At 40.5% G+C, this 15,869-nt stretch overlaps 2 protein-coding genes across 2 annotated transcripts; both read right to left on the bottom strand.

Moving 5' to 3' along the window:
- Positions 1–1,699: 1,699 nt before the first annotated feature.
- On the bottom strand, positions 1,700–8,445 carry zmynd12 (zinc finger, MYND-type containing 12). Its single transcript, XM_085345263.1, has 8 exons — positions 8,318–8,445; positions 6,563–6,692; positions 6,036–6,207; positions 5,770–5,939; positions 4,526–4,648; positions 4,363–4,450; positions 3,672–3,829; positions 1,700–1,843 (listed from the first exon to the last, which is right to left on the bottom strand). Exons 1-8 carry the CDS (start codon positions 8,443–8,445, stop codon positions 1,700–1,702), a joined length of 1,113 nt encoding a protein of 370 aa, XP_085201389.1.
- Positions 8,446–8,809: 364 nt separating this feature from the next.
- LOC146610444 (epithelial membrane protein 3-like) lies at positions 8,810–11,330 on the bottom strand. The gene is made up of 5 exons (XM_085344631.1): positions 11,271–11,330; positions 10,225–10,312; positions 10,031–10,133; positions 9,796–9,936; positions 8,810–9,220 (listed from the first exon to the last, which is right to left on the bottom strand). The coding sequence occupies exons 2-5, from the start codon at positions 10,300–10,302 to the stop codon at positions 9,057–9,059; spliced, it is 486 nt and encodes a 161-aa protein (XP_085200757.1). The 5' UTR covers positions 10,303–10,312; positions 11,271–11,330; the 3' UTR covers positions 8,810–9,056.
- Positions 11,331–15,869: the final 4,539 nt, after the last annotated feature.

The following is a 15,869-nucleotide window of genomic DNA, read 5'->3' as shown; positions in this document are numbered from 1 at the left end:
TAAAGAAAAAAAAGTGGTTTGTGTGCACTAATATTGTGTCAATAAAGTGAAACCGCTGTGAAGCTTGATTTTTTTTTTTCTCCTTGTGTTGTGGGCCCAATTTACTAACTGTCTGGACTCTTAACGGCAGGCCCCTGCTGGAGGGTGCCAAATCTAAATCTGCCAGACAACCAGAAAAGGAAGCTTTTAAGTCTGCTGTCAAATGATCACAGTGTCTCCACTGAGGAAAACAACATCATTTACTCTACTGTGATGTTTGTCCAGTATCCATATGATCAAAGTATCTGACAAACTGTGAAATCCGCTGATGTCCACCCTCCTGATGCGGGAGGGCTGGTGGGTGTGCTCATCAAATCACATACTGACATAAATGCTTGTCTGGTGAACTATCTCCAGTTGTCGTCCCCCATTCTTTGAAGTATTTGTCCTTGTATCGAAAACTGCGTCATTCCACATCGTGTTCATAGGTGTAAATATAAAGATCACATATCTTTAAAAGACATGATTAGCTAGCCATAGGAAAGAGTGGAATGTTAATTTCTCTCTTCTGGCCCCTGCTTGAATTTGTATTTTATACATGATCCATCTAGCCAATGAAGGTTCACTTAACTGTGCTCCATTGACTTTAAGAATGCCAGTTCATCATCTGGTTTTCTTTGGGAACACTGTTTTAAGGATCATTTGAGGTCAAGGTCCCAATTCTGACTGATTTCTTTATGCTTGGTCTGTATAGATTACTGTTATAAAGTAAATAAACGGCATGGAAGCTACTGAAAGGAACAGGGGTACCACATGCTAGCAAAACAGGGAAGGAAACTGATTGGCCTGCATGGAAGTTGGCCAGTTTGGAACAAACATATAGGGACCTGTGGATGAGTCACTGTATATAACAACAGTGCACAAACTTAATATTTAATTCCGAACTGCTGCTAATGTATTCAGAAATTGAAAAAGGGAATATGGGAAAATCTGAGCGTTTCCGTGTTTGAAACTGAATGCCAAAAAAATTGACCAACAACAAATGTTTTATTGTATAAATTCAGTGCAAATAACACAAGTAGTGAGATGATTTTAAAACGGATTTTTTTTTATATGAATGATTGTTTCAGAATTGTACATATTGTGTAAGATCTCAGCAATTAAATGTCTGTTCTGACATGAATCTTGGGTTTGCTAACAGGTTTACAACACTCTTTCCACTGCAGGAGGACGATGCAATGTTTTTGCCTCTAAAAGTGCAGCTCTCTTGACAAAACGCAGACACTGGAAATCTTTAATTATGTCTGGATTTGGTGAATTGGTGTAGAGACTCCGGGTTGCTAGGTACAAAACAAGCAAAAACATTGCATCACAAAGGCTTGAGCAAATGCCCTTGACCATTTTTGTGTTCCATAACATTTTGACAGTGTTAAGAAATGGATCCCAAAAAGATGCAATTCACTAATGTTCAAAATGATGTATATATATCCCTCTTTTTTTTTTTTTTTTTAGATCAAAATAAAGACGAGTCATTATCCAGAACAACTGAAAATGTGTCTTTTTTTCTTTTAACTACATCTGTGCATCTATTTTTTAATCCACTCTCAATAATACTGTACAGCATGTGGAAAATCTTGCATTTGATTGTATATTTTCATCATTGTGGGGCTGCACAAATATCCTTAAAGAGCAGATCTCCAAGCAGAGCGATGGGCAGGGCTTAGTACTGTGACTCCGCAGAGCCAGGATGTGGGACTGTGTGGAGTATCTTCACCAGTTGCAGCAGGGCCTGGATGGGCTCTGTCAGGTCATGGTCTGGTATCAGCTGGCTGGCCTGCAAGGCTGTGCTGCCAAATCCCTGCGCCTGGCACACAGAAACAAACACAGCAACTGCAGCTGTTAAACCCTCCCGAGAGAGTAAATCTGCCTTATATAATGATATCACTGAAATTGGACCGCAACCCAGTTGACTTATTTACCCCACTTTACCCTTTAGTAAGCTGGTCTGCTGGGCTGTTATGTTATCCCCAATAATTAGGAACGTTTTGAGCAGCATTCATAAAAATAGCTGCAATTTGTTAATAGGGGTTTCAGTATTATATAGCCGGGTCAATAACACTTTTTCTTTTGGTAATTTTTCTTCCATTCACTAGCACAGTGACTTTTAAAGCAAACAATGAAGACATGACTGATGTGCAGACTTTCAGCATTAAATTGAGGGGTTTATCCCAAATACTGCATTCACTGTTTTAATGGAATTGCAGCCATTTTTATACCCAGTCCCCCCATTTCCAGAGCCTCAGTAACTGGACAAATTACTGACAAACAGTTTCATGCCTGGGTGAGGCCTGTGTTCTTTCATGTTTTCTGGATCTAAATATCTAAATTTGATTTTCTGATTTTTCTGAAAATAAAATTAAAAAATATATAAAAGTAGATAGATGAAAGCAAGATAAACCAGAAAGATGAGAGGAGAGAATTATGGAAAAAGATGGAAACAGCCTGTGACCTGAAGCATACCACATCGTCTGTCAAACACAGTGTAGGTGATGTCATGGCATGGGCATGTATGGCTGCCAGTGGAACCAGGTCACTGGTTTTCATTGTTTATGTGGCTGCTGATAAAAGGAGCAGGATGAATTGTGAAGTATATTTGCCCATACTCTCTGCTTAGATTCAGGCAAATGCTGCAAAACCAATCAGACAGCTCACAATGGATAATGACCCCAAAGCAAACTGCAAAAGGAACTCAAAGAAATGAGATATTACTCAGTGGCCAAGTCAAGTCACCTAATTTAAACCAAATAGCAAGCGTTTCAGTTAAAAATGTATCCTTATCCAAAAACCTGGACATAAGTGCATCTACCCACAGCTCCCTCAATACCATATACAAAAGCTGATAAGACTACAGATAGGCTCTGTTATCTAATGTTCAGAGAAACTACTTATATTTTCCTCAAAATAATAATGCATCCAAATCGTGATAACTGCTTGTTCTTACACTGATGTACTTTTATAAGTACAGCACTAAGACAAAAACCCAGAGACCTGTAACATTAACATTACTTTACACAATACCAACTGTGAAACAGTATCACTCTGTAGTGAATACAAGGAGAAAAATCATGATTTAACCAGGGTACCATGGCACACGTGCACACACACACACACACACACACACACACACACACACACACATATATGGTTGGTGTAGCTGTTGATTGAGTAAAAGAATATCTAAGTGCACTGGATCTTGCCCTGCCTATAAGCCACAAAATAAAAATAAACGCTGTGAAAAAAAAAATCCACGTGTATCATTGCTTGTTACATGCTTTATCCTATGTTTACTTGACCTTAGAAGTAGGATCCCATCAGCCATCCCATCCCGTACCAGCCTGATACATAACATGTTTTGCTGTTTGCTGTGCACATAGACCGCTATGGCTTTATCTGCCTTGTCGCCTGACATCTCAAACTGACACACACAAAGAGCTGCAGCTTTAAGACGAGACTGGAAATCAAGGCCGCAGTCAGAGCATTGAGACAGTCCCATTAGCTAGTGCTAAGTCCCACCTTATCGTGAGACTTAGCAGTAGACAAATAGAGATAATCCCATCTTCAGACAACACAAGTAGGAAATAGGGAAATGGGGAAATGGGTCACGGTGGCAAACTAAACTTCTAATACCTCACCAGGTGGCTCACCTTGAGGAAGTCTCCTCCTAGGAACGACAACATGGCCAGGCAGTGGGCCACCACTGCAATCCGTGCTGGGTCTTTTCTGGTGTCTTTCTGCTCAAATTCCAACATAGTTCTCAACATCTCATCCACTTCAACTCGCTCGGCTTTGTCTGATTGAAAGGCATGGACACAAAAAAAAGCATGTCGTCTAGTTTACTGTGGTCTCAAACATGCTTTACCACCTCAAACAATGAAAGAAAGCAAGTGACATGCATGTGTTCAAGTTTGATCAAAACATGTATGTCTGTGTTGTCCTTGTAAACATCCCAGATAGCTTGGGAAACTGTTTGACAGGCTTAGCATTATATGTAGGGCAGCAGCTGTGATACAGGGCAGTGACATGGATGCTGCACAGCCACAGTAGTGTCAGCATGGGTCTCTAGTCAGCTCTAAGCAAGCTTGCATAAATCTGGGGTTTAGCTTTCACATTGCACAGCAAGACACACTCCAAATATAGAAGTGTCGACCTTATTTTTTCAGTGACACTCCAGTGGAGCTGTTGGCTGTTGACAGTTTGGAGCATGAATGATGGACTGGTGATGTTATTGTCTGATTCTGCTGAACCGCTGAATCGACTAGATTGGTTTTATAACCTTTTTATACCATATATACAAAACATATATGCAGAGTGGCTGCAACAAACCATAAAAGGAGTCCACCGGTGGATTTTGGATGCTTTCTTTGCGAGTCTCGAGAAGTCTGGTCAGGTGACGGTGCCAAATACGTGCCACCTACAATATGAGCAAAAGAATGTAAAAGGCATAGAAGATAAATTTAGTCTCAAGGGCAATGAGAACATAACTGACCTCAGAGTACAAGGAATGAACAGTGGGTATCTTCCCCTGCTTGGTAAACACATCAGCCATGAGAAAGTAGCCCCGAGAGGTGACTGTGCTATCCAGACCATACTCCTCAGTGGCAAAGTAGATCTGGGGAAATCAAGTTATATACATACTGATGCATACGACACAAAACATGTGCAAAATGCTTGTTGTTCCATTCTCTGTTAAAATGATCTCACGCTGCTTAAGTAATGTTGAGGTCCAGGTTTTGGGGAGGCTAGTCCGTAACTGATCTTGTTCCATTGTTTGTTGTTCTAACCAGGTTTGCTTTTACTGCACTTGCAGTGTGTTTGAGCATCAATGTCATGCTGATAAACTAATCAGACACTTTCCAGATGCTTTTGAATGGTGGTATTTGACTGCTATCATTATTCCATCAATTTTGACAAGATCCAAATCATCGCTCCACCATGTTTTACAGATGGCTGTAGACACTCCTCAGGTTTTTCTCATTGTTTCCCTTCCTTAAAAATTTCGGCTTGTCAGCCTTCAACTGCAACTATTTTCAATGGTTGATAAACAGTAGATGGATCAACTCAAGGGCCAGATGGTTCTCTTAGGATATGTGACAAGTAGATCGTTTTTCTAGGCCACTTCTTCTTTTGAGTTCCCCTTTTCCAGTTTCCTCATTTTTCTTTTAGGACACACAGCACATCAGGACAAGATATGCCAAGTTTTCAGCTCTTCAGAAATCACTTTGTTAGTGCAAAAATACTAGTTTGTGCCTCCCACATTGTGCTGTCTTTGGCATTTTTCATAGCTTCAAAAATGATGTGCTTTTGTGAGAGGCTGCTAGTAACAAAGTACCTGGACAATGAAATTGGCTCTTTGCTAAGTTGTCTGCTTTGTGTAGCCATAACACCGGTTCATATCATTGAGTTAGGTGCCATTGTTATGCTTGAGTGATTCACGGGTCAATGTTAAATGGCTTAACAAACAAGCAAAAAAAAACCTCATTCTTGTGAGAAGAGTCAGGTACAAGGACTGGATTAAAATGAGTAAAAAGAAAACTTTGAAAACTATTGCTCAACATCCCTTTAAAATTCCAAGAAACTCTAATTCAATACACAATACTGTATCGTACTCAAAAAAACATGCTCGAGCAATAAACAAGCCATTATGGATTTCATTTGGTTAGCAAATGGCTTCTGCTCCTCACAATATCAATAAAGTTATGAAACAGTTAATGTGCTAATTATGACACAGACATCATTTGCAAAGTTATGCAACGCAGTATCCAGGTCTCCAGCCGCCACATGGAGGCGGCCCAGGCTCCTGTGGAGCTGGTGGTGGATTGTGAGACCACATTTTGGACTCTTCAACACTGCCCACTCTGCCTGGGACAGGAAATCTGCCACAAGGTCTAGATTACCCAAACCTGGAGATGCACACACACACACACACGGTCATGTATGAAACACCACACGATAAGAGAACATTTAAACTGAGAAGCCGTTTTGTGCTTGTTTCTCACCCATGTTGGCTTCAGCCAGCAGCAGGTAGGCAGGGACCAGCTGGACGGTGTTAGGGCCATGAACGTCTATGGAACAGCGCAGGCAGAGCTGAGCAGCAGGCAGAGCCTCTTGGTGTTTTCCCTCAGATAGCTTACTTTGAGCCACCAACCTGCAAATCTCAATAAGCTCTACCTATATAAGAAATCAAATCCAAGATAGGCATCAAATTAAAATATCTTATTTCCTCTTAAAATAAAACACTATCAAGTTGTCTATACACTAATGCCTCTATTTGACTGTTCCTCTCAGCTGTAACACATATTTTTTCCAGAATCTATATTCCAAAATTAGGAGCTACAACCCAGACCTGGACTTTGTGCACCACAAGGACAAATCATATAAAGAAAAAGGGAAAATAAACCATTCAAGGAATAATAATATAGTCTTTTTTTGTATTGTCTTTGACAGTAAGAAATGCAACCTAGACTCAAACTTCATATTTTTTTTCTCCTAATATATGGTGCCAGTGATTTCCACGCATCCTCACCTTTTTAATTTGTGTTTCAGTGTGACTGGTCTGTCGGAGACTGCAGAGTGTCAGGGCGCGGATGGGAACAAGCAGCTGACAAATTCTCTCGTGGATCCCCACCCAGTCAGCCTGCTGGTGCTCTGCAGCACTGGATGTTTTAAAAACCCACAGGTCATTCAGTCATATTTATATTCTCTTAAGCCACCTCAGGACTTTGTGAGAAGCATTTTTATGCATAATAAGTCTCCCTCTTGCACACTGAGACTGATGTTTTCCTGGCAATGAAGCTATTGATAAAGAATCACGATTTATGACATAAGCTGACCTGCAGCTCATACTTGTTGTGGATGATTTAAACATATGGATCAGGCTCACCTCTCTTGTCCAGACAGATACTATTATGTGTGCTTGACAGTAAAAATCTCTGTGCAGTAACAGCTTGTTTGGATTCTGCTAACATTTTCAGGGCAGAGTCTCTCTGATTCAGGAGATATCATCTGAGTACACAGAGGGCATACGAAATTATATGCCATTACATAACTGGTCTGTAATTTTGTTCATCTGGCTCTCCTCTTCTGCACACTTGTGTGGAAACTGTCCTGCTTTTCAGCTGAGTTTTTCCCCCCTACTGTGAAAAATGTGCGCTCATTCCAGTGTACTTGTGGTGAGAAGCAGCGAGCTGGAAATCTGACCATGTCATATCAACAGTAGCACTGACACAGCTTGTGCTTGTGAGAGTACAGAGACAGACAGAAAGGCACACACAGAGATAAACACAAATCAAGTGGTCTCTTCAGGATGTACTCTCTTGTCCCCGCTGAGTTTTCTATGCAAAATACACCAAACAATCACCACACACATGACTCGCATGCCAAAGTAGGATGACTTAAGACTAACCATTTTACCCTAAAGCCCTATTCCATGTGTATTACTTTGGCTCAATCCATGACTGGGAATAGCTTAGTATGCTTGCTTCACGTGTAATTAAAGATTTTAAGAATCCTGAGAACCTGATTCTTATTGTCTGACATATATGTGTACCTATATTTATATCTGTTTGTTTTTTTTAATAAAACCAAAAATTGTGCCTCTCATTCACCCATTTTAAAGACTGAAAGGATGGCAGCCACAATAAGTATCTGTAAGCTGCCTGAGACTGGCTTTAGTTGCTCATCCCTTTCCATAAATCCCCACAGGGAGTGATCTCGCCACATGCTCTTCTTCACTACCCACAGTGTGTGCCAACGGGGAAACTGCCCAGCACCATGTTATGGTCTGGAACCGCATATAAAACAGTGTCAAAGAAGGTAACGTCGGGTTTACATAAAAGCTGAAGCTCAGCAAATTATATTATGAAAACAACACGCAGGCAAAAGAACAAAAATAAGCGTTGTGGTAATGTATTTTCCAGCTGTTCCGCTCCCTCCTCGTGACAATCACACTAAAACGCCCTCCTTACCGACGTGTTATGTATGTGTGAGCGTGGGAGGGGGGAAAAACATGGCGAACGCTGCCACCTAGCGTCCAACCCGTAAACACGGTTCTGACCAAACCATATAAACTAAACACAATACACGCCTTTAAAAAAATCTATCTATCTATCTATCTATCTATCTATCTATCTATCTATCTATCTATCTATCTATCTATCTATCTATCTATCTATCTATCTATCTATCTATCTATCTATCTATCTATCTATCTATGTATGAATAACGGGTCAGTCGTTAGCACGGGCATCGCTCTGCCACAGCTCGGATAAACTGAGCTTACCAGTAAAAAGTCACTCGACACTTGCTACATTGCAGGCGGGCTTCTCTTTGGCAAAGCTCGCAGAACTTTTCCGCTCCTTTGGGCAAGGCAAGAGGAATGATCGCGGACGCTTGAGATTCAGCTTCCATTATTGCTACGAAGCTTGTTTATGAGTCGATATGAGCTTAATTTTGCAACATAAAAAGCAGCTTTTAAGCTATTAGCTTCCAAAGCTAGTACCAGTTAGGGTTCCCTGTTTAGTTTATGGTTGACATGGCAACAGCCTCAGCAGTTTCCCTCCCTGATGTAAAGCTGGTTTGAAAACATAAAAGAGACTTAAAGCTTTGTGGTTTTGTCTGATATTTATTAAGAATATATATATATATATATATATATATATATATATATATATATATATATATATATATATATATATATATATATATATACATAAAAAAATATTAGGGGAATAGGCAAATTAAAATAAATTCAAATGCCTCTTAATAAGGCCAGTGTCACTTACTTATGGATTACTTTATGTGGTTAGCACATGACAGTGAACAGTAAGTGAATAACAAAATACTATTTGCAGTGAAAATGTCTCAAAATAGGCAAGCATTAAACCTTTTAAAAGTTTTTTTTCCTCTCAGCATACATGTCTATACAAATAAAAACAGCAACATTTTAAGAAACATAACATAGGCACGTGCCTCTTTCCAACAATAGGTGGGGTTGACATTGTGTTCCTTTTTTTAGATCACTACTTCTTGCGCAGATGGATGTATAAGACGCCGCTACACAGCAACAATGGGACACACACCCAAGCCAGGATGAAGCAGTAGCCAAAGTGTCCTGTCAGCTTTTTTTCAAGGATTTCCTTGTTGTGTATTGCGTAGATGAGCGCTGCAGAAAAGGCTGTCAGGCCTAAAACACATACACAAAAAAAACATACACACAATAATAATTGGTTAATGGGTCAGATAGTAGAAACGTTTGTAGTGTTAGTACCTACTAATTAGGTCACATAAAGTATAGTGGGAGCAACAACAGCATATACTTTGGATGACCAACACAGATCCATGCCATTCATATTTTATCAGGAGTAGCGGTTACTGCCTCAAAGAAGACATTTAAAAACAGAGGTGATCTCAAATATTTCAGGTGACATGTTTAAAAAAAATAAATGCACATATTGTAAGTGACAGAGGAGAGGGAGGTCTGGGGATCTCTGCTTAGACTCCCACCCCTGCTTTCCAGATAAGTGTCATAAAATAGATGGATATATTATTATCCTTAATATTATTATTTTAATAGTATAAGTCATATGATTACAAAAAAACAAACTTCAGCATTAATCTACCTGATACCTTTCCACAAGTTAGTTATTGTAATAGGCTTGAGTAGCATAATAATAAGCACTCTTTAATTTGTCATAGTTTTCAAATGCCCTGATCACACAGTGGCACTATATTTTGCAAGCTACTTCACTCCACTGTTACCTGCAAAGATTTGACACAATCCGGTGAAGTAGAAGAGACCGCCCCTAGACATGGTGAACAGCAGACCCAGGAACACCAGGAAGGAGACCGATGAGAAGACCACTGAGAGAACCATTAAGACCTGCACTGCCTGGAGCCATTCTGAAGAAGTAAACCATTCCCTGAGTCATATTTTTACCTTCGATGGAGAGCTATTTCATTTTACAGCAATATACAATCTGGAACAAAAACTTACGAGTTTCAGTGTTGGGTGAACACAGCCAGCTTTCTGTGGAGTTGTCATACCTGCAGCTGTGCCATAGGTCTGAGGTTTCCATCCCTTCCCACACCCACCAAGACTTAAAAAAGAGATCAGACATTACACACAGAGTCAGCTATTTCACACATACGAAAAATAAACACTCACCACTTCCTAAAGTTGACTGTTACCTTCTCCATGGTTGCAATAATCAGGATTGCCAGAGTGATGAGATGCAGCAGGGTGACAAACATCAGCAGGTACGGCATTTTTAATTACCTGCCAAAATCAAACGCAACATTTTTTTAGGTTTCCTGAGCCATTGGCATCCGGCGCAGTAAAGGAAATTGTGTGTGAAGCTTTTAATGTGTTTGTTGGTTCCACAGTGAAAGCCAGTGTTGGGCACCTTTCCTGTTTTTGAAACTTTAAATGGAAAAATCTGAGGAGCTGAACAGAGTTTTCTCTGTATTACATAAGACCACAGAGAAGTGATTTCTAAAACTTCTCTTTGACTGGGCATGTGTGTGTTTACAGCCTACTACAGCAAAATAACCTGTGTGGACCCAGTGAAATCTAAATGGCGCCAAAATAATTACTCAGTTAACCTCTCTGCTCCTCTGAAGGTTTCTTTCATCATGAAAGGGTTAATGGTCTGTAATTAATCCACATTTAAACGCGGATTGAATCCAAATCTACTTGTAAACTTGGAGTAAATCAGTCTGAGGGGAAAAAAGATTTGACATTGTACTTTAGTGTACCAAACTGCTAAACTGGCTGTCATAGCAGCTAATAGTTTAGAGTTCTTTTAATTTCATAATAAATAGAAATTCAAGGAGACAAAAAGCAGAGGAGGAGGAAGAAGGAGGCTTACAGGAAAAGAAGAAACAGGAAAAATTGCCTGTAAAGATCTTTATCTGAAGGAAAGGACAATTTGGAGGGGCGGTGGAGTCACGATTACTCTCAAATTATGTCATTACGCTTGAGTTCACCCATCGCATTCAAGTGCAAAGAAATAATCAACTGAAAACGATCATTTTTGTGCGAGAAAACTTAAATACAGGCATTACAGTAACACAGCATGTGATACAATCACTGCCTTTAGCCAGGCTGATAACTGACGTGGTCTACAAATTGTTAAATGTGATGAAATGTTATGTTGTTTGTACCTTGTTAAATTACATGATTTAACAAGATATTTAGAGAAGTTGCATCAAAATTCAAAGAAAGCTCTACTTACCCTGGATGAGGCTTATTCACTTGAACTAGATCTCAGCAGCTTAGCAGCAGCTTCCCCGCTCTACACTATAGTAGCCCCTCTTGGTGGTCCACTCTTTTCTCGCTTAGCCACACCCCCTTTATTTTGGTCACTTACTCCCAAAGTTTCCAGGGTGAACGCCTATTTCCTCTCTTCAGCACAGAGCTCCCTTTTGCCCTGACTCGTCACCATCCAAAAAAAGTCTCAAGTGAGACCCGCCTATATGCAGTGGAAACACATAAAACCACATGAAAAGATTTTTTCAGTAAACAGACCACTTAAAGTGCTCTCCGGTGTACGTGCTGCCCTACCTCACTCATTCATGTTGGTGTAGACATGAAAAATAAACACTCAGCTGCAACATAGCCAGTAGAGACTGCGCTTGTCGCACATAGAAAACGTGGGCGCGATAAAACAAATGGCATAGACTGTTCAGGCACTTATATTAATATGAAAAGACTGTTTAGAGCAAGGGTGTCAAACATAAGGCCACGGGAGCCAAAACTGACTCCAATCCAGCCCACGGCATGAGTCTGGAAAATGTGAAGGAAGGGATCAGTTTTGAACTTTAAACTATATTTTCTTAAGTTTGACATCTTTTTCTACATTCATACTACACAAAAGTAATAGAAAAACAATTAAGTGTGACAGAATAAGTTTTTAGACATTTGAATCTAGTTTTTAAGTAAGGATGTCTCTGAGTGATTAATGTTTTACAAACATTTTAATTTTGCACACATATATGATAGCCTGTGGTATATAACCACATAACTATTCAGTACATTTTTAAAGCCATAAAACACAAAACAGCCAACAAAACAGAGACTGTTCAGCTTCAAAGAAAAAGTAGTGCCTCAGCCCATCAGCCAACACTTTTCAAAAGGTGACATTTTTAATTTGAAGGCAAGTGGTGTCCCTCTCCAAAGTTTCACAGGGAGAGAGCAGAGTTGTTGCAGAGTGTTTGTAGACAAGTTATCGTCTTCTGTGCAAAATGTGGGCGACTGCAGCAATCTGCTAGCGACCAAAGTAATGTCAAGGAGATTTTACGGATACCTCTTTGTGACCAATTTCAACTTGCAACTGCCCTCTGGTAACCATTGTCAGCCAGGCTGGGCATATAGACTTATCCATCGCCTGGGTGAGTGGGGCCTTATTAATTTACCGTGGGGCTCAGGTGGGAGAGCGGGTTGTCTCCCAATTGTAATGGCAGTGGATCTGACTGTGACCCAGTCCAGATGTTGATAAGTAGGGCCAGGTGTTGCCTATCAAATGCACTTGATTTAAGAGATCCATGAACAACTATGATAGCTCTATAAAAGCTGAAGTTCTGGCAGCATTTAGCTGCATGCACACGATGTTAACACAATGCCACAATATTCTCAGGAGTGGACATTCCAGCAAAATTCACGCCAAGGTCAAACCATGCAATGCTTAGGGAAATTCCACAAAACCCAAGAGCTACATCTGAAACTCTACAAGTTCATGACAGCACAATTAGAAAAAGACTGAACAAGTATGGCGGTTTGTTTGGAAGTTTAAAAGCGCTGCCAAGAGAAAAGTTTCTTCTCTCTAAAAAACCCTAAAACAAAACATAGCAACACAGGATTGAAAGGTTGCACCTAAACAAATTCCAGCATTTCCCCAGGCCTGCAGTTTGTGGAAGTTATAACAAAGACCTATTTTCCCCAACAGATTTGTATAAATTTGGAGTAAAATAAATTTTTACTGCTGCAGGAAAGTCTGGAGGGTTGCTGGCCTAACAATGGCTTTTAGAGCTGTCCTCGGGGCTCTAAATAAAAGTGGATTAATCAAGGAGCATGACCATCCAGTTTATTTTTCCTGTGAATGTTATGATCAGCCCTTTTTGATTTGCTCTCCCTGTTCTGTTGATGACGTTTGGACTAGCTAATCATCATCAACGTTTTTTTAGGCTTTGGTTTTGGCAGATTCTTTGGATGGCAATGCTTTTAACACGACACTAAGTGAGCACTCTCCTCTGCTGTCACCCATTGCTGAACTTTCATCCCCAAAGCAGTAGGTGGCGATGTTGCGCTATGAGCCATAGCTCAACAGTCAGAACAGGGCCGCTTACATTAAACCAGTTATGATTTATATTATACTGGTTAAGTATTTGGCCTGCATTGTGTAACGTTCTTTTATTGTTAAGAAAACAATGAACTTGGTTTGAAAACAGAGTTTTGTTCTATGCAACGATGTACAAAGCAACTGTTGCTATGTTTTAGAGAGGCAACAGTGGAACTGAAGTCCATCACTCTACGGTGACAGACATTATTCAGCTGTGGAAACATTCAAGACTGCTGCCAATCTTTCTAGAAGTGGAAGTAGCAGCAAATTCACTGCAAGGTCAGACTATATCATGAATTAGCAAAAAAACCCCAAAAACCCAAGAGCTACATCTGAGACTCTACTGACCTCCACTTCGTGAGAGCACGATTAGAAGAAGACTGAACAAGTATGGCTCGTTTGGAAGAGTGGAAAGTGTCTGACCTCTTAAAAAGAACATGGCAGCAGGGCTTAGGTTTGCAGTGTTGCATCTGAACCACGTTTGGACTTTTTGAACTATGTCCTTTGGCGAGATTAGACTAAAGTGGGGACATAATGCACAGCCCAAAGTTTGGGGAAAACCAAGCACGCCATCAGCACAAACACCTCGTACCAACTGTTAAGCACGGTGGTGGAGGAGTGAGGATTTGGGCTTTGATGTTGCAGTCACCAGACCTGGGAACCTTGCAGATAGTCTGTAAGGTGACAATGATGCAAGCACGCCCACAAATTGACAACACGGTTGCCGAAAAAGAAAAGAATTATTGTGTTGCAATGCCCCAGTGGTGTGACCTTAAGAAAGTTTTGCAAAACTAAATACCCACAAACCTCAATGAACTGAAGCAACACTGCAAAGAAAAGTGTGCCAGAATTCCCCCACAATGATGTGAACGACTGATAAAGCAATACATAAAACGATTACTTCAAGATATTGCTGCTAAAGGTAGTACTACAAGCTACTGAGTCATGCGAAGACTTTCGTTTTCACATGATCCTTGAGTTTGGCGAGCCCGTGTGAATTGCAGCCTGTTTCCTATTCTTAGCTGACAGGAGTGTCACCCAGTGTGGTCTTCTGCAGCTGTAGCCAATGTGCTTCAAGGTTCGTTGTGCATTCAGAGATGCTCTTCTGCATACCTTGGTTGTAACAAGTGGATTCTTTGAGTTACTGTTGTCTGCTCTTTCACCTCTGACCTCAGCTTGGCGTCACGAAACCTCAATGAACTGAAGCATTGCTGCAAAGAGTGGGGTGAAATTCCCCCAGAATGATCTTAGACACAGATAACGTCATACAGAAAACCATTATGTCATGTTATTGCTGCTGCTACTACACACTACTAAATTGTGTGAAAACATTTTTTCTTTTATGACTGCATAATGATTCTCGATAAAAAGAAAAAGAGTAATAATGAAAGGGAGATTCCACTACAGTTGTGCCCAGGGTGGTGCCTATGTTGTATGTATTAGCAGGCTTTTCTTTGAACTGCAGCTACTGTTTATACATGCATTGTGAATTTCACAGTGATGATGTGAATGTTTTTTTTGAGGAATATTTGAGTAATGCTAGTTTAAACCGAGCACTTTATAAGAAGTTTTGCTTGTGTTTACATTTGTGGAATGAAGATGAAAGCAGTAACGCAGTAGTGGTTCAAGTTAACCCTAGCAGTGCTCTTGTGCCTTAGCACTTTGAGATGGCAATAAATACATATTTTGCATAAGTAACAACTAAAGAAATGATGATGTGTGTTTTATTACCTTTATGTCACTTTTCAAAGCAGGCACTTTTTATCCAGTGGAGAGGATGTGGTCCTTCTCCTCAGACCTGACATTGTCTGCCCACATTCAGGTCCAGTCCAAAAAGGGCTAGGCACGGCCTGTACCACCTCCGACAACTGAGGAAGTTCCGGGTCTCTCCAGTGATCCTCAAGACTTTCTATGCAGGTGCTGTGGAGAGCATCCTTACACAGAACATCGCATCCTGGTACGGGAACAGCTGTGTTAAGGATCAAAAAGCTCTTCAGAGAGTGATAGGCATGGCAGAACGCTGCTGCAGGGCTGCTCTCCCCTCCCTACAGGACATCTACACCAGGAGATGCTGGTTTAGAGCAGCTCAGATATTGGAGGACCCGTCCTGTCCCGGCAACAAACTATTCCAACTTCTGCAATCAGGCAGGTTTCGCACCATCCGGGCAAAAACAGAGACGCTCGAGAGGAGCTTCTATCCTCAGGCACAGCATCCATAAGCGACACATCCCAGCCTCATTCTTCTCAGCTTCACTACAGCACTAGACACTTTAACACCCACTCACACAATGTACATTTTCAGATTTTCAATTTAAAAATTTCCAGATTGTTTTATTTTATTTAATTCACTTAATGTACATAATGTTCTCTCTCTTTTTGCACAGTCGAGGAGTGTGTCAGGACACATCTCACTGTGTGTTGTACTCGTATAACTATGCATGTGACAAATAAAGGATCTTGAATCTTAAAAAAAATAAATCACAGAATCTGTGATTG

The sequence above is a fragment of the Diplotaxodon limnothrissa genome, linkage group LG20 (genome assembly GCF_057381915.1).
Source record: "Diplotaxodon limnothrissa isolate DT_005_m linkage group LG20, D_limnothrissa_male_GT1.1, whole genome shotgun sequence".
NCBI classification, from domain to species: Eukaryota; Metazoa; Chordata; class Actinopteri; order Cichliformes; family Cichlidae; genus Diplotaxodon; species Diplotaxodon limnothrissa.
Note: the sequence above shows the minus strand (reverse complement) of the source record. Positions and strands in the feature narration are given on the sequence as shown.